This window comes from Lampetra planeri, chromosome 5 (assembly GCF_965212315.1).
Source record: "Lampetra planeri chromosome 5, kcLamPlan1.2.h2, whole genome shotgun sequence".
Lineage (NCBI taxonomy): Eukaryota > Metazoa > Chordata > Hyperoartia > Petromyzontiformes > Petromyzontidae > Lampetra > Lampetra planeri.
In genome coordinates, this window is record NC_136111.1 from 8,833,915 (window position 1) to 8,860,025 (window position 26,111).

General features: G+C 51.1%; 1 protein-coding gene across 1 annotated transcript; it reads left to right on the forward strand.

The window, feature by feature from the left end:
* LOC144718567 (protocadherin-16-like) lies at positions 1 to 26,111 on the forward strand. Its single transcript, XM_078593938.1, has 10 exons — positions 1 to 537; positions 4,907 to 6,345; positions 7,389 to 7,882; positions 8,166 to 8,672; positions 9,021 to 9,315; positions 10,038 to 10,286; positions 11,098 to 11,209; positions 11,791 to 12,293; positions 12,792 to 13,108; positions 25,618 to 26,111. The coding sequence occupies exons 2-10, from the start codon at positions 5,769 to 5,771 to the stop codon at positions 25,918 to 25,920; spliced, it is 3,357 nt and encodes a 1,118-aa protein (XP_078450064.1). The 5' UTR covers positions 1 to 537; positions 4,907 to 5,768; the 3' UTR covers positions 25,921 to 26,111.

Below are 26,111 nucleotides of genomic sequence, written 5' to 3' on the forward strand. Positions count from 1 at the left end.
AGAGAAGGGAGAGAGAGAACGGAGAGCGCCGTGCGATAGAGCATACAGCACACACAGACAGACACGCGCTTGCTTACTGAGAGACACAAGCAGTGTGCAGAGACATAGCCAGCGCGAGAGCTGTGTATAGACATCGCTACAGACACGGCGAGACAGGGACAGAGAGAGAGAGGTCAGCATTATGGGATGTGTTTTAGGGAGAGATTATGCATCAGGCATTGTGAATTAGAGACAGGGGAGAGGAGAGGGCAGCATTGTGCAGGAGAGAGAGGGAGAGAGAGACAACGGGGAGAGATTGCACAGGGAGAGATTAGTGGGGAGAGAGGTTCTACTGAAGGCTTAGAGAGAGAGAGACAGATGTAGGTAAGGGAGAGTGGGATTGTGCATGATGGAGGTGGTATAATAGTGTCTGTGCAAGCAGGACGGATAGGATCGTGCAGGAGGGAGTAAGGGGTAGGGAGAGGTGCAGAAGAGAGGGTGAGAGACGCAGAGATTGTGTAGGAGTGTCCTGAATGTCAAGTATCGAATCATCCACTGGTGAGTGAATGCATTTACATTTACCACGCCGCAATCACACGCACGAAGACAAAGATTCCTCTCCCCCGTATAGTCTTGACAGACTGATGAGCCAAGTGCTGTTAGCGAGCACCTATTAAGGCCGACACGGCCCACGACGGTGTGAGTGGCCAGCACCACGCCCGACCGCCTTTGTCTCCCCCAGCGCGGACATTTAAGGCTAAATCGACCTAGGGAATGCCCGGGACCGGATCAGATATTCGTCACCGATGTTGGCTATGAGCAGGGAATCGAACCGGGGATCCAGCGGTTTCGTGTCGCAGTGCCGCTAACCACTACACCACCGCTCCCCAGAGTCTGACACTGCCAAACGCGCGCGCACGAATGTTCACTTAATTCTGGGATTTTATTTATTTTAAGCAAAACAAATAATTGCTGGAGGAAAAAAAGAACTGAAAAACGCATTGGCACATTTTTAATGATCTCCGTCGGTGGGATGCGTACGTAAATAAATGTGCGAATCGTGTGTTTAATATCACGCATTAAGCGTTCTGTAAGCCAGCGGAGATGCGGGGAGATGTTGGGGTGGTCGTGTGGGTCTCCTCCTGGCCAGGTCGGTCGTTGATGCGATTGAATGAAGAGGCACGACAATGACTTGCTGCTACTGCTGCTGATGATGATGGCGATGATGATGATGATGGTGGTGGTGATGGTGATGATGGTGGTAGAGTGGTTGAGCGATGGTAAGGGGTTTTGATGAATATATTGGTGATGGTGTCGGGCATATTGACGACGAGGATTATTCTTTTGGTGGCGATCGTAGGGGATGGTTTCAGTGATTTTTGTGGCAATGATGGTGAGGATGATTGTGGTGGTGATGGTGGTAGTGATTATGGTGGTGGAGATTATGGTGGTAGTAATGATTATGATGGTGGTGTTTTGGTTATAATGATAGTATCGATCGTTTTGATCATGAAGGTAGTCGGAGTGGTGGTGATTTCTGGTGGTGGTGGTGAATTTGGCATCAGGAGGATCCAGGGGGCGATGTTGCTTTCCGTGTAATCCCTATTGAGCCATGTTTGAGCATCGGGGTGGTTTGGCAAATACCAGTTTACATTGTTTTTTTTTAGTAATTGGCTATAGGAGAAAACAGGAGAAGCCAATGCAGAACAGGGGGGAAACGATACAAACGCCACGCAGAAAGGCAAACTCGAACCCAGGTCCTTGCTACCAGGCACAACGTTAATAAGTGCACGCCACCCTCGTGCCCAAGGATGTTGATGTTATTATGATGATGGTGGGAATAGTCTAGAGGTGATTTTGATGACGGCGGTGGCCGTGATCACGGTGGTAACGATGGCGATGGTTGTGATGATTGTGCCGGTTTAATGATGGTGAAGACGGGGCTGGAGGTGATGATGGTATTGCGGTTAAATGGTGATGATGGTAGCGAATATAATGGTGACGGTGATGTTGATAATATAATTCATTGAAATGATGGCGATGGTGGTCGTTAGTAATCGTGGAGGTGATCGAGATGGTAGTGATGAAGATGATGGCAATCGTTATTGGGGATGATTATACGTCATTTTAGTGATGGTGATGAAGTTGACTTGTGTTAATGGTTGTGATGATGCTACCAGTGATTATAGCGATGTTCATGATGATACTAGTGATGTTAGTGATGATTATGGTTATGAAGATAGTAGAGAGATGGTACATCTTGATATTAATGATGAGGGTGAATATAATGGTGAGTGATTATTATGGTAGTAGTGATAACGTTATTCGTACAGTATTATGACAATGATGGTGCCAGTGATGAATAATTTTAGTGATATGGATCATGATGGTTGTGACGATGTTGGCGATGAGGTTAGCGATAGCGACGATGTCATTAGCGTTGATGCTTTACGTTCGCGATCTCGTGATGCTATTCTTGGTTATGATGATGATGATGTCGGTGATTGTGATGTCAGCGACTACGATGGCAGTGATTTTGATGATGTTAGCGATGGTACTACTATTGATGGTAATGCGAAGCGTCACCTCGCAGTCCGATAAGGTGACCGCACATTTGGCATTGATGGGCTTGGATTATTGATTTCACGTGCGTGTCTGTGTGTGCGTGGGGAGCGGTGGTGCAGCGGTTAGCGCGCTGCGCAACGACCCCGCCGACACAAGTTGGAGTCCCGCTCACGGCCACCAACACCGTTGACGATTATCTGAACTTGGTCCCTGGGCCTCCCCTAGGTCGACTCGGCCTCTAATGAGTACCTTGGTGCGGTGTGTAAACAAAAAAACATCGCCACTTAGGGAGATAAAGGCGGCCCGGGAGTGGTGTTGGCCAGCCACCCTCTCGTGTGCCGTGCCGTCCTTATAGGTGCTCGCTAACAGCACTTGCCCCAACAGTCTGTTCAGGCTATACGGGGGATCTTTATCTTTGTGTGTGTGCGTTCGTACGAATGTGCCGGTGCGTGTGGGGAGCGGTGGCGCAGCGGTTAGCGCGCTGCGCCGCGACCCCGCCCACCCGAGTTCGATTCCCGCTCACGGCCAACACCGGTGACAATTATCTGAACCGGGTCCCTGGGCCTTCCTTAGGTCGACTCAGCCTCAAATGAGTACTTGGGTGCGGTGTTTTAAACACTCGTCAGCAGAGGGACAGAGGCGGCCGGGCGTGGTGCCGGCCACCCACACTCCTCGTGTGTCGTTGGGGCTTTAATAGGTGCTCGCTAATAGCACTTTGCCCAAAGTTAGTCACGGCTATACGGGGGATCTTTGTCTGTCCCGTACGCATGCGATTTCACCGACACGTGCGGCCGTGCGTGTCCACACGACAGTGCACGTATACTGTACATGTACACGTGTGTCGGTGGGTCGTTATCTTTGTAGGTCTGTCCGTGTGCACGTGTGTGTACGTGTGTGTGTGCACGTGTGTACGTGTGTGTGTACGTCTGTGTGTCGTGAGACACCACCACCACCACCCGACATGTCCAAACGAATTCATTGTGAGCGTCCACAAGCGGTTTGAGCTCAATTTCCATCATTGATATTGTAAATGTTTCGAACGACGAGGCCAGCCAAAGTGGAAACGTGCCAATGTTGGGCCAAAGTTGGGCCAACGCTGGGCCAAAGTTGGGCCAACGCTGGGCCAAAGTTGGGCCAACGCTGGGCCAATGTTGGGCCAATGTTGGCACCAATGCCACGCCATTCGAAACGTTGGACCAACGTCTGTATAACGTTGCGTGTATACAACTGGGCGGGATGCACTGATCTTGCTATTCCAAGTGTCGAGTTGTTTTGCGAGTGCGGGTTAGGAACGTTGCATAAAGTGTCAACCTCCAGCTTCAAGGGAGCCCCGCCGTTATACACGGAATGTCTCCACCTTCGCGTTATTTCCTGGGACACTCTTTGAGTGTAAAATTGTCCGTGTGACACCCCCCCCACCACCCCGCAATTTCCCCTCGCGGATAACAATGATAACATCAGTGGCGGGTTCTCTGGGGGCCTCCCTCTCTCAATAGCGACTCGGGCCTTCAATGACCACGAAGCACGTGTCCGTGACCCGCTCGTGTAGCCGTGCCGGCCCAAATAGATGCTCGCAAACAGCCCGTTAAGGCTACACAGGGATCCTCTTCTTTATCAACGCGTTTCCCATTCCAACAGTGACTGCTGTGACTGTGTAAGGCTCTCTAGAGTGCACTTAACGCACACACACGCGCACTCACTCCATCTCCACCGCACAGCATATATTCATTACCACCAACAGCCACCTCCCTCGTGCATGGCAACTCATCATACTTCCCCCCCGATCGCCTCCCTCTCGCCTACACCTATAACGTCTCCCACACAGTGTAGACATCCACTGCTGTCTCCAATAACATCCAATCTACTATGGCATCTCCCCACTGTTCATTATGTGGCTATCTCCCGTAGCAGTTATCTCCAGCAGCCGATTATTTAACCATACACTCGTTTCTATTCTTTTGCAGAATCTCACTCGGCTTTACATATAGCAAGGCCCTTTTAATGTGCTGCCTGTAGCATACTCTACCTTATATCTCAAAGCATGTTCTACACCATCTCTTGATCGCATCAATGCGCTGTCCCATCTTCTGCGTGCTATCTCATATGTCGTGCCACTTTTCTCCTTGCACGTGCATCTTCTTAGAATTGGCCTATATTCTGGCGTAGTCAGACCAGCAGCCCGTGAAGCAAAAAAATGTTCTGGAGAATTTGGCACTTGGCCTTAAAAGAATTACAGGCGACTCGGGTTGACTGTAAACAAATATGGATATGCGGCGCCAGGGAGACGATTCGAGTCCGTACTCGAGTTTAGTGGCTCATGGAAATGTAGTAATTGTGTCTGTGTCTCTGTCTCTTGCCTCAGGCTGTGCTTCGAGTGGGAGAGACAAAGAAGGACTTGCGAGGGAGACCTCTTGATCAGAGTTTCTGTGTTCGTAGGTCCTGCCTCTCTCACGGCACCTGAAGTTATCTGTGCAGTGAAGGCCCAACTATAAGACTGCAAGGGCTCACTCCTCAGGCATCCACTCCAGGCTTCAATTGCTTCAAGGCCCAATTCTTCAACAACTCAAGGTATTAGTCTTCAAGCCTTCAAGACCCTGTTAAGTTCGACAAAATCTGAAGTGCTCACTCTTCAAGGCCTAAAGATCCAATTAAGGGTTCAAGGTCCCACTCCTTAAGGTGTGAAGGATCAACACTCCACAAGGACCCTCGGACCCAGGAGTCCCACAGACGACGCCTCAGTCAGTGGTCGATGACCGGGTTGGCCACTGTGGGGCGAAAATGGACGCAGCCCCAGGTACAAGGTCAAGCTGAAGGCCACACATGACGAATTGACGGTCAGTGTTATTTGGCAGTATTAGTAATGATTCAATTTATTATAGTGTTATTGGGAGTAAGGAGTTTCTATACTCTTTTGTGTACGTGTTAACTGAGACTTTATATTGTGAATGAGACTTTGCACACTTCATTTTTTTTACAATTTAAAATTATTGGTACTCAATTGAAATATTTAGTACAGACGATTAGTAGGTCAAAATCCGAATCTGAATCCGGTTTGGGAAGAAAACCTTGAACTGGACCTTGAACTGTGTTGCCAACCGGATCCGGATCTAATCATTTGGATTTAGACTGAATTATCTCCAGTTGCAGATTGAGACCTCAATCAGTGCCATTAGATTTTGCAAATCAGCGGAAGCGATGAGCACAAGGAAGAACACTCCCAAACTATGAATGTGCGCTCGCAAACACGAGGCGCTTCAACAATTCGAGGTGGATCGAGCGAGCCAATGGCTGCAACGAAGATGATGACAACGCCACTCGGGTGGACGAGGAGGTGGTGCAGGAGGAGGAAGAGGGCGTCGACGGGGACGCGAGCGGTGCCGACGATCGGACAGAATCTCCTTCTGACACTCGCGCTCTCCTGCTTCCTCATTTTCTCTGGAACAACGGCATCCGGAACGGGAAACGTGACCGGATTGGACGCTGGCCCCACAAAAATGGAATCGTGGGCCGGGCTCGGCGGGATCGGAGCTGGAGCCGAGGACATTGAGCAGATCCTGAAGACACTCGCCATCGCCGCTGCCCGAGCCGGAACCGGTTTCGGAGCCGGAACCGGAACTGGATGGGGCGGCGCTGGCTGGAGAGGTGGGCGCGGCGCCGGCGGCTGGGGTGACCCCGACGAGAGCGAAGGGGCCCTCGGGGGCGGCTGGGGATCAAGCACTCTGACCCTGACCGTATGGGAGAACGAGCCAGCTGGGACCCTCATCGGTGATGTGAGCGCCGCCTTCCGAGCTCCTGCAGCAGGTGATGGCAGCGATGGCAGTGGTGGTAGTTCAGGTTGTGGTGGTGATGTGGCCTGTGTTAGAGTGGATGTGGTGGTAGCGATAGTAATGATTTTAGTGATGGTTGTGGAGGTAGTTTAGTTCGTAGTGGTTCAGGTTGTGGTGGAGATGTGGCCTGTGCTAGAGTGGATGTGGTGGTAGTGATAGTAATGATTGTAGTGATGGTTGTGAAGGTAGTTTAGTTCGTTGTGGTTCAGGTTGATTTGAAGCTTTCGTGACTGCTGGAATCCATACTCTTTGGTTCTTTCGGTAAAGTCACGTAGGTAGAAATAAAATAAAATAAATCACGACGTTTCGAACGCAAAACAAGCGTTCGTCTTCAGGTGAAAATCGCGATAGCTGCGATGTCTGCTGCGAGCAACACGATGTCTGCTGCCTTGGTTCAGGTTGTGGTGGTAATGGAGACTGTGCTCGGGTGAGTGATGGTGATTTACGGTGATGGTGGTGACCAAGGCGATGGAAATGATATAAGTGAAGGTTATAGTGGTAGTGGAGAAAGCGTATATTCGATTTCAGTAATTTGCAGGTAATTTTATCAAATATGTGGACCACGACGCTGGCACACAATGGCCAACTCGAGTGATGGACATCATGAGAACTTTAATTTCCACTGTGAAGCAGACGGCATGTGTTTTTTTGGTTAATACACCCAACAGTAATAACCAGGGTGGCCGCTGGATTTGATCCATGAACCGCTGTAACAAGCAGTAAACGTGCTACAAATAGTCCATGTTACTGCCCACATCAGGAACGCTGGCATAATTAAATATTTGAAATTAAAAATATTTGTTAAAGTCGGTGTGTTTTTTAGCTGTATTGATTGGCCAAAGGGTTTTTGAGTTTTTTTTTATTTGAAAGCTCCCTGGGACGCTCCGCATGAAGAACGATAAATTCTTGCAATTTGGTTTCTACTGTACACCTAACATCATCATTCTCACCACATAATCGCATCATCATAATAATAACCATCATCACCATTATCACTAAACCCTCTCGTCTCTACAGGCGCCGCCACCAACGGCGATGACGGGAAACCCTCGTCTCCATTTTCCGCTGATGGTGTCCATGCCCCATCATCATCATCATCGTCATCATCGTCATCAGATCCCGGCAAAGTCCCACTCGACCCGTTGGCACATGCGGATGGCACCGTGCGCTTCCTGGTGGTGCCGGCGGATGGTGGCGACGGTGGCGACGATGGCGGAGGAGACATCACGGTGGATGTATTCACGGGGGAGCTGCGCACGGCGCGCGTGCTCGACCGCGAGACGCGGGACCGCTACCACTTCGTCGTTCTGCCTATCGCACCGCTCCTCTTCACCGCCTCCTCGTCGTCGTTGCCACTCGACTCCCCCGTCCGCGTCACCGTGCGAGTCCTCGACGTCAACGATAACGAGCCGAGGTTTGGATCGCGGCATGGGGCACGCGGGGACGCCCGCCACGATCCTTACGATGTTGGTGACCCTGGAGGTGATGACGGCACCAAGGAGGACGAGAAGGTGGGTGGTGCACCGTGCGCTCGCGGAAATGTCGGTGCGATCGCAGTGTGGGCAGGTGATGGGGTTGAGGATGGTTATCAATGGTGCTAATGATGAAGCTGATGTTGGTGATTGAGATGAGTTTGACATCGAAAGAGTTACTGCTGATGCTGTTGCTGCAACTGGTTAGGTGGCCGATGACATCAATGACAGGTGTGCAATTGTCAGATGAGGCCAACGATACAGACGACGTTGGTAACAATGGTCACAAAGATACTAACCATCACCCAAAACCCCACTGCAGGTTCGTCTGGACATCTCTGAGGGGGTCCCGGTTGGGGCGCGTTTCTCCCTTACGCCGGCATGGGACCCCGACGAGGGGACACATGGTGTGCAGGGGTACACCCTCTCCGATGACGACGACGGCAGCGAGACCGACACCAAACCCACGGATGCCGGCTCCGTCCCGACCCAAGATGACCGACCCCGTGGCGAGCAGCGGCGCCGCCTGCCATTCTCGCTTGAGTGGGACGTATTGGCCGAGCGGCTGGAGCTGGTGGTGGTGTTACCGCTGGACCGCGAAGCCCGCCCTGGCGGGTATCGGCTGCGGGCTCGGGCCCACGACGGCGGGGCGCCGGCACGCGTGTCGCGGCCCGGCCTCGCCGTGCGTGTTGTCCTGGGGGACGAGAACGACCAGGCGCCTGCATTCTCACGGCGCCGCTACGGCGCCAGCGTGCGTGAGGACGCGGCGCTTGGCACGAGCGTTGCGCGCGTGCGGGCAAGCGACGGAGACCAGGGCATGAATGCACGGGTGGGTGGAGGGGTCTGGGGATGGATTGTGCATCTGCATGTGTGTACATGTCTACACACGTGTGTAGAGAGATTCGTGATTGATGCACTATGAACTTCACTTATATCGTCTCTATCACCTTGGCCCCCACCATCATTACAATCACTATCACCACAACCACCCTTCCCTGTGGTTCCTCAAGCTCTCCGACTCATCCTCTCACTCTGTTCAACCCTTCTGCATACTCCAATGTTCACCCTCCTCCCACACCTCTTCCTTACCCACCTCCCATCCATAACCCTTACTGCTCACTCGTCTTCCTCCTCCTCTCTCCCTCCCCTCTCCCCCCCCCCCCTTGCCTCACCGCAGGTTCGCTATGAGCTGGACCGTCGTCTCGGTGACCCTGGCGGGTTTTTCTCGGTTGACCCACGCTCCGGCGTCGTCCGCCTGCGCCGCCGCCTCGACTTCGAGTCCCAGCACCGGCACGAGCTGGTGGTGGTGGCACGCGACGGGGGGGCGCCCCCCCTCAGCGCCGCCGCCTTCCTCTCGGTGCGCGTCGTCGACGTCAATGAGCACCCCCCTCTCATCAGCGCCATCCTCTTCGGTCGACATGGTGATGATGGTGGTGGTGGTGGAGGAGCAGGGGAAGGTGATGGAGATGATGGTGAGATGATGGGCAGGATGACATTGGTGAACAGGGTCAGACTATGAACATGAGACTTGGGAACCCGATTTAAATTACGGGTGGGTGGTAGGGACCCACATTTTAACCCAGGATCTCAGGAGTGCTGGCTCAGTATTTCTTACCTCTGATCCACCCGGGCATATCCCATGTCTTATTGTTGATGTCATCATTAGAAGCAGGAATTTCCTTATCATCAACAGCATCAACATCATGTCATCACCATTCTCAGCAGAACCATCGAGAAAAGCATGATGATGATATTTTTGCGGCTGATGGTGATCATTATGCTAACGTTTTACTGGTTGCTTTTGATGTTTCAGCTGTTGATGCTGGTGATGACAGTGATTTTGGTAATGCGGATGCTGTTGCAGATGTTATGCTAATGGTGGTACATTTAATGTTATCGCAATGATAGTGATGCTGCTTTTCCTGCTGTCAATGTTAATAGCGTTGCTACTGCTGATAGTTCTGATGATCATAGTAATGCTGCAGCTGATGACGTTGATGTAATGAAATGATGCTGCTCACCAAGTGACTGCTGATAATGATGTCAATGATGCTGACAAAGTCACTGCTGTTGCTGCTCATGTTGGCAGTGTTGCGACTTAATTACATTAACGATGTTGACACAGCTGCTGGTGCCGTTAACGATGCTGCTGCTGCCAGGGACGACGCTAACGTAACTGTGTCGATGATCGCAGGTTCGTCTCCACGGGTCCTCGTCGGGGTCGTGAGCGAGGACGCACCTCTGGGCCTCATCGTCGCCCGTGTCTCCGTCCATGACGCCGACCTCCCCGACCCCACTGCCCTCCCCGGCCCCCCCTCTTCTCCCGACCTCGTCGCCTGGCCCGGACCCCCACGGAACGATGGTAACGACAATGACCACGAGGGAGAGAAGGAGGAAGAGGAGGAGGATGAAGAGAGTGACGAGGGCAGCCGAGGGAACGGAGGTGAGGAGTGTCGCCCACACTGTACACACGTGCAAAATCACTCGGAATACGTACATGCAATCTCATTGTGTCTCAGAAGCGAAGCAGGTTTGAGCCTTCATTGTGCTCGGGTAGGTGGTAAGCAGCAGAGGACAGGGCAGCAAATTCCAGCGTGGTGAAGAATGGTCAGATAACCTCCACAACTGCACGGCGTGGGTAGGCCATCATCCAGCAGTCGATTGACAAAAGGGACGTACATGTAATTCACCACTATGTTTGTGCCTGATTAGGTCTGCTTTGAGGCCAAGTGAATTGTGGAAAGCTCGCTGGAAAGAGGTCATGTGACAGACCCAGGTGTAATGTGTTAACTGGCTGAGATGAGTGGCAGAGAGCACCACCTGTTCTGCTCACTGTGGCACACATGCACACTTGCATATGCACTCCCATGGGTTTCTTATGGATATATTCATCCCTGCCATTTGAATTTGGAATTTCTATCACTGGCTCAGGATGGTGGCCGACACTGCCACATTGCTCCTCAGCAGAGAGATGCTGAATTTGCCTTGGACATGGAGACAGAGCCCTTGCTTATCATTGTAGACTAATAAGGCAAGCACTATTAGCGAGAACCTGTTTAGGCCAGCAAAAGGCACAAACATATACATTTCCAAAGTTAAAAATATGAATCCTTGCAGTCACGAAAACTTCAAATCTAGAATAAAAAATAAAAATCCAAAACTGAAACCCAAATAATGGTTGTAGCAACAAAACATAAGCCGGGTAAGGTTATGGACTGACATTGTGACAACTTTCCTGGCTGACTGTTGCCCAGGAGATGCTCAGCCAGCATCACGCGATGACTCCCAAGATGGCGGCGACGACTCGCAAGATGGCGTCTGGGATCCAAGCGGAGGAAATGGCGGCGCCGGAGGTGGACGCCCAAGGTCGGTTCACCTTGCCAGTCGATTTCTTAATCCTAGGATCTGGCGCATGACAATATTTAACAAGGAAGAACAATCATGCATATGCATGGGTTCTGTAACACTCTGGGCGTGCGTTTGTCCTTGAGAGTATTTAATTAGAGATAACGTTACACGTCAAACCGCAAAAAGAGATGATGTCATCGGGAGGGGCAGGCGGAGAGGAGGCGAGCGTGTCTCGGCCATTATGGCACCAAGGTCAAGGGGAGATAAAAGCGGCCAGGCGTGGTGCTGGCTACCTTCCCTCTTTGAGCATAGTGCCAGCCTTAATAGGTGTTCACAAGCAGCACTTACCCCAACTGTTCAGGCTAAAGGGGATCTTTGTCTTTGTGTATACATGTTTGCATACAATTGTACGTACACGTGTGGCCGTGCATGTACACAGGAGAGTGCGTGCATACAGTAGGTTTGAGTGTACATATATGCATGTACACGTGATAGTGTTGTGTATACAGTCTATGGGCATGTACACTTAACAGAGTTTGCTCAATCGACCCCATTGGTCGCTCGCTCACGCTCGCTCACACTCGCCCGCGCTCACCCAGGCTACCCACGACGCTCACGCTCTCGGGGGGCGAAGGCGTCTTCGAGCTCCTTCCCTCGGCCAGCGCCATCACCGCTTCCTCCTCCTCCATCCCCGACGCCGGCACCGCTCCATCGCCCGCCCCGCACAGCGGCACTGGCGCGGCGGGGGGCACAGGCGGCTCGGGGGGCGTCTACCTCCTGCGTGTGAGCGGCGCCCTGGACCGCGAGGTGCGCGGGCGCTACCGCCTGACACTGCGCGCGCGCGACGGCGCGTGGCCCCCGCTCGAGTCGACGGCCGTGCTGGACGTCCTGGTGGACGACGTCAACGACAACGACCCTGTCTTTGTCCCCCCGTCGTCGTCCTCGGACGCCGTGGCCGACGTGCCCGAGAACGCTGCCCTGGGGACGTGGGTGGCGCGGGTGTCGGCGTCGGACATGGACGCCGGAGAGAATGGGCGCGTGCGTTACGCCGTCGTAGGAGCGCGAGCGGCTGGAGGTGACGACGGCACTACCGCCGACGAAGGTGACCGCGCTGTGCTGTGGGGTTTCACGGGTAGGAAGAAGTACGACAAGTAGAACCATCCATGTAGTTTATGGGAGGCGATCTGTGTGGAGTTTCTGTCGGTGGCTCGGGGCTGCTGATAGAGATGAGAATCACCCCACGTGGGACACCTTTGGCTCAGAGAGATGTTGAGTGGTCTGTGCAGTGGCAGTGAGGTAGCACGGTTGACATAGGCCCTGGCACAAATAATGAAATAAGCCTTCCCCTCTCCAATATCCGCCCTGATTGTAGCCCAGCACCTGAGTCGTTTTGACCCATGGGTCCAAGTGCAGTCACACCGGCTGCACACTCTATTCATATTATCAATCATAATGCAAAGCACTCAACTGTAAGGTGGACATTGCATACGCTGTGGCATCATAATCGTAGTCAGTCATCGACAGCTGACCATAATGCACTGGATTTCGTGACCCAAATCCCAAGTTTAAAATGTTTCCTCTTTGGTTTTTTCTCTGGCAGACGGTCGAGCGTGGGAGTGTGCGCACACATCGACATCTTCATCATTGTCCGACGTGGGGGGCTGGTTCTCGGTGGACCCTGCCACGGGGGTGCTGAGTGTGGCCGGGGCCCTGGACCACGAGCGTGCTCCCCGCGGAGTGCTCGTTACCGTCGCAGCGAGCGACGGGGGCGCCCAGCCCCGCGTCACCAAAGCAACCCTGCTCATCAGCATCGCCGACAGCAACGAGTGCCGCCCCGAATTCCGTTTCCCCGGCGACCGGGAGTTGAACCTGAGCGTGGCGAGGTCAGAGGTCATGGTCGGGAAGTGCCTCGGCAAGGTGAGCGCGCGGACTAATTGGCAGCCGGGCAGCAGCTTGGTCGCACTGGTGACTCCTAATTAGGAGGACTTTATTTCTCACTCAGTATTTTCCAGAATGAAAATGTCACATATATGACTTGATTTGATGTCACAGACATTTGTGCGTCTCTATTAAAAGGAGTTTACCTTCAGGACAAGGACGTTAAATGCATGTACTGTCCTTAAGGGCATCTGTTTACCCGAAGTGCTGTTCATTCACGTGTTTTTGCACAACACCACTACATGCACTACTGGATACCCACCACCGTACACACACGCCACCGCACACACCCTGACGAACACACACCGACGCGCTCACACCATCACACACACCACCGTGCACACACACACACTGCACACGCGCACCGCCGCACACCACTGCACATGCACCAATGCACACACATCGCAGTATAATAAGGAAAAAATTAAGCGAGATGGATGCGGCATGCCAAAATAATTCCAGACTGTTTTGGAATTGATTAGGACGAAACCGGTGTTAATGTGTTTGTCTGGTATCGAGTGTCAGGATTATATCCTCCCTGTCCAGCCATTGCCATGGTAATACCGAATTTCCACCAATGGCCCAGGGTCGCCAACGGAGGTATGATAAGTCACACTGATGATCTCTAATTCGGTCGAGACGAGCATTAATACAGCTGTCACCAGTGGTACTCCTCTGTCGATACATAGCCCTGCCATTAAAATGTGGAATTAACATCTGCCAGTGGAGAAGAGTGCTGATCCATGCTTGGCTGAGTAATGGGACTCAATGGCTTGGCTTGTCTTGTGTAGGATAGGCATGATGATTTCTAATATTATGAGGCTCGTTTTGATGCAGTTGTCATGTACAATATACCAGCTCAGCGTTGATGATGCCCAATAATTAGGAAACTGGTATTAAATTCAGCTGTCAAAGAGAGACGTTGATGCTACATTAGTAGTGGTTATCTCTTATGTGGGTTAGGCCTGCATTGACGTAGTTGTCATGCATGATGTACCAGTGCCAACACGACATTGACTTTTATAATAAGTTCAAAGCCGTTAACGCAAATGGCATATTGCTTTCCCACCGCTATTTCTCTTTAACCGTGCCCCCGTGGCAACATGAGGAACGCAAGGAATTGTGGGGGAATGTCTCCCATGATGCATAGCGAACACGAGCGTGAATCGTTTGGGGATTTTGTGAATTTATTTGGGAGCGGAAAAGTGTGAGTGTTTTTCTTCCAACCCGAACTTTTTTTTCATTGACGTAAAAAAAAAGTGTTTTCTCTCAACAAAGTCGCGGCTTTGTTGGAATTGGGAGAGAATTGCTGTTTCGCTGGCTGTGTAATTTGTTAATGTCCATTCAAACATCCGACAAAACGTTCTAAGCGAACGTGTGTAAATGGTACAGCCGTACGTACATATGTGTATGTTCACCCGCCCACTCATATATATACGCGCAGACACACCCACCCACCCAGTCTTACATATATACACAGACAAACACACCCGCCCACACCCACTGACATGTATACACACTCACCCGCTCACTCGTATATACACCGAGTAGACGTTTACACACCCACTATTACATAAAAGAATATACAACATGCATAAGACTATACAGAGTGTACGTCTTTGACACATGCACACAAATACAAAGATCTCCCGTAGGACCTTTAACAGACTTTGGAACAAGTGCTGTTAGCGAGCACCTATTAAGGACGCTGCGGCACGCAAGAGAGGTGGTGTGCCCAGCACCACGCCTGCCCACCTTTGTCTCCCGAGTGCTGATGATTACACACTACGATAAGTACTAATTTGAGGCTGAATTTACCTAGGGGGTAAGCCCTGGACCATTTCAAATATTCGCCACTGTTATCGGTCGTGAGCGGGAATTGAACTCAGGTCACCGGGTTCGGAGCGGAATGCGCTAACTACTGCACCACCGCTCCCAAAAACACGCAGACACGCACACACACATACACAAACGCCCTTCATGTAAAAGCAGATATTGTGTGTTCACAGCGGAGTGTACGCGCACACCTGCTGCACGCGTGAATGACTGATCAGCGGAAAGGTTTTGAGTGAGACATTTTATTTCACACCGGCATAAACCAACAAGAATGTGTCCCAGGTTGGGAAACGTCACCTCGAACTCAAACCCGGTCATTAATTCTCCATCCGACCTCAAGCCTGGGAGTAAAGGAGCCTTGTTGTCAATCTTTGAAGTCGGTTGCCTCCCTGAAAATGTTTTTTATTCCTCCGAGGTCTAAGGTCGACAATCAACGCCGGTGTTTTCAGGCCTTCCTAAGGTCGTTCCGCCTGCCCACACGGCACATGCGTCAGTGTCTGCTCATTCCTGTGCACGAGTGGAAGCATTCGCACGCGGGCACAAAGAAATCCCATTTTAGCCTCAGCAGACTGTTGGGGCGAGTGCTGTTAGCGAGCAAGCCGAGTTAGGCCGGTGCGTTACTTTAGGGGGATGCTGTGGCCAGCAGCAAGTCCGGCCCGCCTTTCTCTTACTGATGTCGACAGCAGGTACTCATTTAAGACTGAGTCAACCTAGGGGAAAACCAGGACGGGTTCAGTTTATAAGGGAGAAAAGAGGAGTGAGATCGAGAAAGAACAAGAGAAACGGAGAAACCCGGAATCTTCTTCGTACAGAAGAAGAGAGAACGAGGTCTAGGGAGAGTGCAGAGATGTGAGAGACAAAGGAAGGTGAGAGATGTAAAACATCGTAGCGAGAGAGAAGGAGAGACACGAAAGAGCGGAAATGAGAGACACGGAGGTTTCGGGAGAGTTGAGAGAGGCATGGGAGGAAAGGGGGAGAGGTGTGAGGAAAAGAGAGAGAGACGAGGGTGGGAAAGGGAAAGACAGATGGGGTTAGACAGAGGTGAGTCGTAGAGCAGACGGGAGAGAGAGAGAGATTGCGGGAGATGAAAGAGGGGAGATGAGAATCGGGGAGAGAGCGGAGTGTGAGTGGAGAGAGAGTGAGGTGACGAGGGTGTGAATTCAGAAGGAAGAGGCTGTGAGGGAGGGTTGCCACATTTTCCACAGACTATAAACCTGGACACGTTTCTCAGTCCACCTACGTCTATGATCAAAATGGTGCAGTTACAGAATACTTCTAGATTTGAAGTTTTCGTGACTGCAAGGATCCATACTCTTTGGTTTTTTCGGTAAAGTCACGTAGGTGAAAATCATAATAAAATAAAAAAGTGAAAAAACAACTAAATTAGATCAAAATTAAATTTGGTTGTTTTTTCACTTTTTTATTTTATTAATATTTTCACCTACGTGACATTACCGAAGTTACAGTATACTGTTATGTGAAATGTAATACAATACCGGTACCAGTTCTTGGTACAAATCAATGTCTGCGACCCTAACATAGATGCCAATTTCCGGACTATCCTGGCCAACCCAGACAGGTGGCAACCCTCTTGTGTGTTAGAGGGGATATTGTGAGGGGAGAGTTTAAGGAGAGAGTGGTATGAGGGGAAAGTGTTATGGGATCTGGTGATGGGATGCTGAGAGGAGAGAGAGATGGGAGAGTGTAAGGGGCGAGCGAGGGAAGAGAGTGGGTGAGTGGACAGTGATGGAAGGATTATTCTATTAATTGATTATTTTATTAATCCATGATGGATGGATTATTTATTTTATTTCTATTATTACTTTTAGTAATTTTTAATGTAATTGTTTACCTACGTGACTTTACCGAAAAAACCTAAGAGTAGTGATGGAAGGGTGTGAGGGGAGAGGGTGATGGGAGAGTGAATGAGGGAAGAGATGGTGATGGGTGAGAGTGTGGAGAGAGTGTGAGTGTGAGGAGTGTGAGAGGTTTATTAATAGAAGAGTGGTGGCAGAGAGTGAGGGGAGAGTGAGGAGTGAGTGACGGTGTGAGGAAAGAGGATGATAGGATATTGATGGGAGAGTGTGAGGGGGGAGAGAGAGGGCATAGAGTGGGAGTGTGAGGAAATAGTGTGAGTTAGTGTGAGGGACAAGGGTGAGAGGATATTGGTGGGAGAGTGTGACAGGGAGCTAGAGTGAGAGGAAAGGGAGAATGCAAGGGGAGAGAGTGTGGAGGAGAGAGTGTGTGAGTCTGTCTCGTCAGATAAACGCGCTCGCTGCGTGATCTGATCGCTGTGAATGCGAATGTGTCGCTGTGCGTCACTGACTGCACGCGTGTTTGTGTGTAACTGTGTGTGTAATTGTGGCACAAGCGTCGTGGTCAACGTCACCGCCACTTAGTGGCGAATGGCGGTTGTTGTTGTGTAATTGTGTTTGTGTCTGTGATTGTGTGTGTGATTGTGCATTCACGCATGTGCATCCCATTGAGTGACTGTGTGCAGGTTGAGAGTGCCCGCGGAGCTGTGTGTCATTGCACGTGTGCGTGTGTGTGTGTGCTGTGTGCGTGTGTGTGTGTGATGTGTATGTGTGTGTGATGCTCGCTTTGTAGGGAGCGGTGGCGCAGCAGTTAGCACGCTGCGCTACGAACCCGGCCACCCGGGTTCGATACCCGCACACGGCCAACACCAGTGACGATTATCTGAACCGGTCCTGGGCCTCCCCTAGGTCGACTCAGCCTCAAACGAGTACCTGGTGCGGTATGTAAACATCGCCACTGGGGAGACAAAGGCGGTCGGGTGTGGTGTTGGCCACCCGCCCACCTCGTTTTCCGTTCCGGCATTCATAGGTGCTCGCGAACAGCACTTGCCCCAACAGTCTGTTAAGATTTAACACAAATCTGGCTGTCGCCTGATGAAGCTGGTTGTAATTACTGGCGAAACGTCGTGCTCAGATTGTAAATGTTGTGGCTTGGCTCTCCAACACACCGGTTAGCGCTGTACTAGTGACGAATTGGCCACGTTCTGTTTACGTGACAACCCTTACTAGTTGGCTGTGTCGAGTGGTGGCGGGTTTAACAACACATTTATATATTTATGTGATCTAACCCAAAAACCTCTATTATGTTATGAAAGTCTGTTAAGACTATACGGGGGATCTTTGTCTTTGTAAAGGTGCGCGTTTATGCAAACGTCAGTGTGCGTATATTTTTGAGTGTTTGTGTGCCGTTCCCTGACTATACAAGGAACACGTGTCTTGTGTTTGCAGGGGCTCATAACTGTGATGTTGATGACTATGATGGCAAGGATGATTATGAAGTAAGAATGCTGCTGCTGATGATGCCGCTGTTGCTGGTACTGACGGTGTTGGCCTTGCTGCTGCTGCTTCTGATGTTGCAGCTGCTGCTGATGCTACGACCGTGCTTAACACAAATCTCATTCCTGTTTCGGCATTCGTTTTCAGACAAAGAAGGATTCTTTTAACCCACCGAGGTTTTTTTTTTGCGATATTTTTTTTTCAAAAGAAATTCGCTAAAAATTCCCAGCCTTTGCCGGAGTCAAGTTTCATAGTCAGACGAACAGAGAATTAATCATGCGCGCACACACACATGTACACACATATACATACGGTCATTACACACACACATATCTGTGCACAGACGTGCATACCTACACGTGAGCACACATACACACAGATGTACACATACATACGGTCACACACACATCTGTACACAAGACGTGTATACCTACACGTGGGCACATACACATGTACACAGTCACGACACACACATCTGTACACAGAAGAGCTTACATACACGTGGGCATATACAAACACACATGTACACATACATAAGTCACTACACACACACATCTGTACACAGACGTGCATACCTACATGTGGGCACACACGCACACATAGATGTACACATACATAAGACACTACACACACACATCTGAACACAAGACGTGCATACCTACACGTGGGCACACACGCACACACATGTACACATACATAAGTCACTACACACACACATCTGCACACAAGATGTGTATACCTACACGTGGGCACACACACGCACCATCATGTTGGTCACACCATCGCATCGCGCGTCATGCTGATTTTTAATCGGCGCTCGCTAACGGCGCTTGCCCCGACGGCCCCCATAGGCTACGACGGGGAATCTTTACGCACGGACGTGCAGCAGCAGTAGCAGCGGCACACAACGATAGCGAGCGTGGTTAAGTGATTTACGCCCCTTAGCGTGGAGACGCGATCACGGATAACAACAAAAATCCCGTGAAAGCCAAGACAGGTGGGTGGATCCGAGCAGACACGCGCGTGTCCTATTCGTCTTGTGCGCGTGGGGGAGGGGGGAGCGGTAGTGTAGTGCGCAGCGCTACGAACCCAATTCCTGCTCACGGCCAACATCAGTGACGATCATCTGAGCCGGTCACTGCGCCTCCCCTAAAGACTTGCTCGGTCTTAAATGAGTAAGCTGCTGGTGCGGCATGTGAACATCGCCACTGGGGAGACAAAGGCGGCTGGCCACTCAAACCCATCATCGTGTGCCTCGCCGGCTTTAGGAGATGATCGCCAACAGCGCTTGCCCCAACAGTCTGCCGAAGGCTACACGTGGGGCATCTTTGTCTTGAATGTGTACAACGTGATTATTCGGTGAAACAGAAGGAAAAAACCGGCACGTTTGTCAGTCACACTGTGGCCTTAAAAGGGAAACAGAATATTTAACAGGTGACAATTTGTGCCGTGTCCGCGATTCATAAACACATAAAGAAGACACGTGCTATGAAGAGTGGATATTCTCTATTATATATTTTCTTCCTTTTAAGTCCACAGTGTTATTGACTAACGTGTTGAGTTTTTTGGTTTTGCCGTATGTACATAAGTGAGAGTTGTATGTTAGGACTGTTTGTATAATCGTGTGTGTGTGTTGGCATGTACACAATTATGTATGCATGTTAATGTCGATGTTATGTTGTATATCCGTGTGCATTATGTGTGAGTGTATATATTGTGTGTGTGTGTACGTTACCATGTATATTTCTGCAGCAATGTTAGCATGTCTATATGTTAGTACGATATACCTTGGTGAGTGTGTGCGTGTGTCAGTGGGGCCATATGGAATCGCTCTTCCCAAAAATGCGTCAAATCCTGCTGATGAGGCTGCCGCAGAGGCACGCGGGGTGGTTTGCACACCCCCACCAAGTACACACCACACCGTGTACACACCACACCGTGTGCACACCCCACCGTGTGCACACCCCACCGTGTGCACACCCCACCGTGTGCACACCACACCGTGCGCACACCACCCAGTGTACACCGTGCACACCAAACCGTGCACACACCACACCATACACACGCCGTGGACACCCCATATCGTGTACACACCGAGTAAACGTGAAGCAGTGTACACACCACACCGTGCACACACCGTGCACAGCGTACACACAACGCAATGTACCCCCTACCACCGTGTACAAACCATACCATCTACATGTAATCAAGTGTATATGGAACACACACCGTACACATAGCGTGTACACAACGCTCTGCAGTGGACACACCACCCCGTGTACACACAAGGTACCCAACACACCGTGCATATACCGTGGACAAGCCACACCAACCAAGACGGTGTGTACACAACACACTGTGTGTGTGTGTATACGTGAGTGCTGGTGCGTCTCGTGTGCGAGAGGGTGTACAATTGTCTGAACCGGTCCTGGGCGTCCCCTAGGTCGGCTCAGCCTCAAATGAGTAGCTGGTGTGGTGTGTAAAACATCGCCACTGGGGAGACAAAGGCGGCCGGGCGTGGTGTTGGCCACCCACCCCCTCGTGTGCCGTACCGGCCTTCATAGGTGCTCGCTAACAGCACTTGCCCCAACAGTCTGTTACAGGCTATACGGGGGGTCTTTGTCTTTGTACGTGTAACGTGTATGTAGCGTGTGTGTAGCGTGTGTGTTCGTGTGGTGTGTAAAGCTGTAAGCGTTGTGGACACACGCCAGACCCCACCCGTTCTGGGTTTCTTAACCCAACTCCCCTCCTCCCACTCCCAAACCCCCGGTCTGCCAGTGGATTTGTGTGCGCTTGGAGTTGCGTCTGCCTATAGGTGTGCGTCTGCCTGTAGATGTGTGTCCGCCTGTAGGGGTGTGCCTGCCTGTAGGTGTGTGTCTGCCTGTAGGTGTGTGTCTGCCTGTAGGGGTGTGTCCGCCTGTAGGTGTGTGTCTGCCTGTACTTGTGTGTCTGCCTGTAGGTGTGTGTCTGCCTGTAGGGGTGTGTCCGCCTGTAGGTGTGTGTCTGCCTGTAGGTGTGTGTCTGGCTGTAGGGGTGTGTCCGCCTGTAGGGGTGTGTCCGCCTGTAGGTGTGTGTCTGCCTGTAGGTGTGTGTCTGGCTGTAGGGGTGTGTCCGCCTGTAGGGGTGTGTCTGCCTGTAGGTGTGTGTCTGGCTGTAGGTCTGTGTCTGCCTGTAGGGGTGTGTCTGCCTGTAGGTGTGCGTCTGCCTGTAGGGGTGTGAACCTGCGTGTTGGTGCCGCGACCTGTCGGTTCGTCTGCCTGGAGGTGGTCCCTAATGGGGGTGTGCACCAGTGGGGAGCGGTGGTGCAGCGGTTAGCGCGCTGCGCTACGAACCCAGCGAGCCGAGTTCGATTCACGGCCAACGCCGGTGACGATTATCTGAACCGGTCCTGGGCCTCCCCTAGCTTGACTCAGCCACAAAATTAGTACATGGCGCGGTGTATAAACATCGCCACTGGGGAGACAAAGGCGGCCAGGAGCTGTGTTGGCAACCCACCCCCTCGTGTGCCGTGCCGCCCTTCATAGATTCTCGCTAACAGCACTTGCCCCAACAGTCTGTTACAGGCTATACGGGGGATTTTTTTTATTTTGTATTTGTCTTTGTGCGCCAGAATGAGTGCCTACCTGGAGATGTTTGCCTGTCCTGATGCGTGTATATTTGTGGGATTGTGCATGCATGTGTGGATGTTTGTGAATGTATATTATTATGCGTTTCTGTGTGTGTGTGTCCGTTTCTATGTGTATGTATGTGTGCCCGTGGGTGTGAGCGTGTTTATGTCTGTGTTTCTGTGCCCGTAGGTGTTTGTGTCTGGCTGTGTGTGACCCCGTGCCTCGATGTATCCCATCAAGCATGTCTCCCCGTGTCTCAGAATGTGTAGCCTTCGCGTGTCTCCCTTTGTTCCAGTATGTGTCCCGTGTATCCCAATTTCTCAGTGTATTTCCCCACGTCTCCTCGTGCCTCGTCTCCAAATTTCTCAATGTGTCTCCCCGTGTCTCGGTATATCTCTCCGTGTCTCCTAGTGCCTCCTGTATCTCTCTATTTCTCTACATTTCTCAATGTATCTCCCTGTGACTCTCTGTGACTCCGCGTGTGTCCACGTATGTTGTAGCGCATCTACCCATGACTACCCGTGACTCCCCGTGTGTGTCTGTGTCCGTCTAAAGATTCCTCCCTAAAACAATAAACTCTACATGGGACCTCATTTCACTCAGCTCTACGTGAGTGATCCTTCGCTCACGTTTGTGTGGGGGAGGGAGTGAAGGGGGGTGGGAGCAGGGGGGTGGTGGTGTTGGTGGTGGCATGAGGTGGGAGAGGAATGTGGATGTGTGGTGGTGGTGGTGGTGGTGTGAGTTACGTAGATGTTTGGGAGTGAGTTGGTGGTGGTAGTGGCATGAGGTGAGAGGAATGTGGTGGTGATTGTGTGAGTTTCATAGATGTTGGATAGTGAGGTGGTAGTGGTGGCATGAGGTGGAAAGAATATGGGGGTGGTGGTGGTGGTGGTGTGAATTACATATATGCTTGGTAATAAGGTGGTAGTATGAGTTGAGAGGAATGTGGTGGTGTGAGTTGCATATATGTTTGGTAGTGAGGTGGTGGTGGTGGTGTGAGGTGAGACGGATGTGAGGTGGTGTGTGGTGTGGCGGTTCCTGGCGTGGTAGTGGTGAGAGATCTGTAGGGGTGTCGTGAGTTGGGTGTTGTGGTGTGAGAAATGTAAATCTGGTGGTGGTGTGGGTGGGAAGAATGTGTAGTGGTGAGGGATATGTGTAGCAGTGAGGTGCTGTGTGGTCCTTTGAGAGATGTTGGTGTGCGGTGGTGGTCGTGGGGCGTGTGGTAGTGACATACTTTGTAAGACTCCCAAAGTGTGGGGTCTTGAGTTGATGGTGGGACAGCAAGTGGGTTATTGACCTATCTTGCAAAAATACTGGATATGGAAGGAATTGCCCAAACGTTCTTGAATATTTACAGAACTTTTAGTTTTACCAGCAGTATGTGTGGTGGGACTTCTTTGGGTGAGGTGTGGTATTGAGGAGTGAGTTGTGATGTTGAGGTGTGAGTTTTAAGTGAGTTGTGATGTTGAGGGGTCATTTTTTTAATGAGTTGTGATGTTGAGGGGTGAGTTTTGAGTGAGCTGTGATGTTGAGGGGTGAGTTTTGAATGAAGTGTTGTGTTGAGGTGTTGGGTTAGGTGAAGCGTGAGGGGGTGGTGTTGATGTGTGAGGTTTGGTTGAGGTGTGGTGTTGAAGTGTCAGTTTTGGTGAAGGGTCAGGTGTGTTGACGGGTGAGTTTTGAGTGAGGTTTGGTGCTTATGGGTGAGTTTTGAGTGAGTTGTGGTGTTTAGGTGTGAACTTTGAGTTGGTTGTGGTGTTGAGATGTTAGATTAGGTGAAGCGTGAGACTGTGGTGTTGATGTGTGATGTTTGGGTGAGGTGTGGTGTTAAAGTTTAAGTTTTGGTGAAGGATGAGGTGTGGGCGAGGAGGTGTAACGTTGATCGCATAAACCACTGCGCGAGCGTGGAGAGGTCAACTTTCACGTGAGGAGACGGGTGTTTGAGGCAGGAGTAATGTCCGTGTCGGTGCACCGGGTCAGGGGGCTGGACTCTATCAAAGCAACGAGAAAAGAAGCTTCTGGCCTTTGAGAAACAGGAGCATGTGGAGGATGCCAGGAATTTCATGCCAGGATAGGGTAAACGACTTAGGGGTTCTGAACAGAACGTGCATCGAAAGTGCTGCGGATGTAATCAGTAAGAGGAGCATGTGATGGGTGGAACACGTGTGCAAGATGGAGAAGGATAGGGTTAGAAACTTATAGGTTTGGAACAGAATGGGGATATTAGCCGCTCTATATATGTGATCAGGGAGAGGAGGTTGTGATGGGCGGGAGCACGTGTGCAGGGTGGAGGAGGGCAGGTTACCGAGACAGGCGTTGGAGTGGTACCCGGAGGTCAGCGATAATGGGACTGTAAGGGCGGTCCTTGGAGGGCCCCCCTGTCAACTTTGCCACAGTGAGAAGACCTAGAGCCAGATGGGCTTGGAGACTGGTCGTTGACTGCTCAGCTTCTGAGAAATCTGGCATAAGGAAGGGAGCGATGGAGAGTTGTGGCGGCATTGGTCGTGATGACCTCATGACCTACACCGTGCGGTATTGAGGTGTGAGCATAGAATGATGTGTGGGGGGATATGAGGTGTGTGAGTAGTTTACATGGTGATGTGTGTCATTTTTTGTGGAATTTCCATGCCAACACTGGATCGGAAATGAGCACGCGTGTGTTGGTATGTGGCGAGTGTGCGTGTGTTTTACTGTATAATGTGTGTTAAGTGTGTAATGTACCTGTGTAAAGTGTGTAGTATATATATGTTAAGTGTATAGTGTATGTGTGATTGCTTGGTGTATAGTGTGTGTTCAGTGTGTATGGTGTGTCAAGTGTGTATGTGGCTGTGTGATTAATGTAAGCGGAGTGGTGGTGCAGTGGTTTGAGCCACTGCGCTCCAAACCCGTCGACCCGAGTTTCGTTCCCAATAACTACGGTTGAATATTTGAATCAGTCCTGGCCTCCCCTAGGTCAACTCAGCCTTAAAATGAGTACCTGGTACAGTGTGTAAATATCAGCACTGGGGAGACAAAGGTGGGCGGGCGTGGTGTTGGCGACCCTTGTACGCCGTGCCGGCCTTCACAGGTGCTCGTTAAACAGCACTTTCCCCAACAGTTTGTTGAAGGCTGTACGGAGGATATTTGTCTTTCATGTATGGTGTGTGTACATGTGTTTAGTGTATAATGTGTATATGAGTGCCAGAAATTGTGTGTGTGCCGTTTTTGAGAGTGTACATATATGTGATGTGTCCTGTGCGTATACAATGTATAATTTGTATACCGTGTGGGAATGCAACTGCGTCCCAAGAGGCTGTACAGGAAGAGCCGTCATGTATATTGTATCGGGAGAAATAGGCAACCAGTGATAGGCAGAGGAGAAAAAGGAAGTTCATGAGCCTGGACTGGAAGAGGGGCAAGGAGTCATCAGCATGGATTTCTCGTGGAAATGAGTTCCAGGCTCTAGGCACAGTAGAGGAGGATGAGTTGATGTCCATAGTAATTGTGATACTGCTGCTGCTACTGATGATGATATCGCTCATGATTGCGATGGTGCTAATGAAGATGCTGATCTTGATGATGATGCTGATCAAAAGGTTGCTTACCATGATGACGATGCTTAAACCAATGATGACAATAATCATTACGCCGAAACTGATTATGAAGATGCTGCTGCTGCTGCTGCTACAACTGCTGATGGTCATGATGCTATTGCCGATGATGACGCTTGTCGCCGTTCCTTGCCTTGCCGGTGCAGGTGGTGGCACTGGATGGTGACGGCGGTGAGTTCGGAGAAGTCCGCTACTCGCTGGAGCCAGCCGGCGCCTCGGCCGTTGTCCCCCGTGTCGCCTCGTCGGATGCCCCCACCGCGTCCCCCTGGCTCTCCGTGGGGACTCGGAGCGGAGCACTGTGCGTGAGCCGCTCGCTCGGAGCCGACGTCTCGACGGAGACGTTCACTGTCCGCGCCACCGACAAGGTACGAGACTGGGTCACCCCTACATCATCGTCTCCGCGTGAAGTGATAACGATCACAAGGAACGTACACGCACGTGCTGGATGAGGGCCTGCCAAATTCCGTGCGGGTTATATGGCGGGGGTAGTGGTGGTTTGGCCGTGCTGGTTAGCGCAGATTGGGGTAGCCGGCTGTCTGCTCTCCACCACTTTGCCCCGCAGAGTCTGTCGGCTCTACCCTGCTACTTAGCTGGTTAGGGTGAGAAATCTGATCAGATTAGGCTCATCTGGGAGATTTGA

Bases quoted from the DNA above. Each gene is read 5' to 3' on its own strand.
- LOC144718567 (XM_078593938.1), top strand. From the start codon at position 5,769: ATGAATGTGCGCTCGCAAACACGAGGCGCTTCAACAATTCGAGGTGGA. The intron at 6,346-7,388 runs GTGATGGCAGCG...TCGTCTCTACAG, and splicing joins CTTCCGAGCTCCTGCAGCAG to GCGCCGCCACCAACGGCGAT. The intron at 7,883-8,165 runs GTGGGTGGTGCA...ACCCCACTGCAG, and splicing joins GCACCAAGGAGGACGAGAAG to GTTCGTCTGGACATCTCTGA.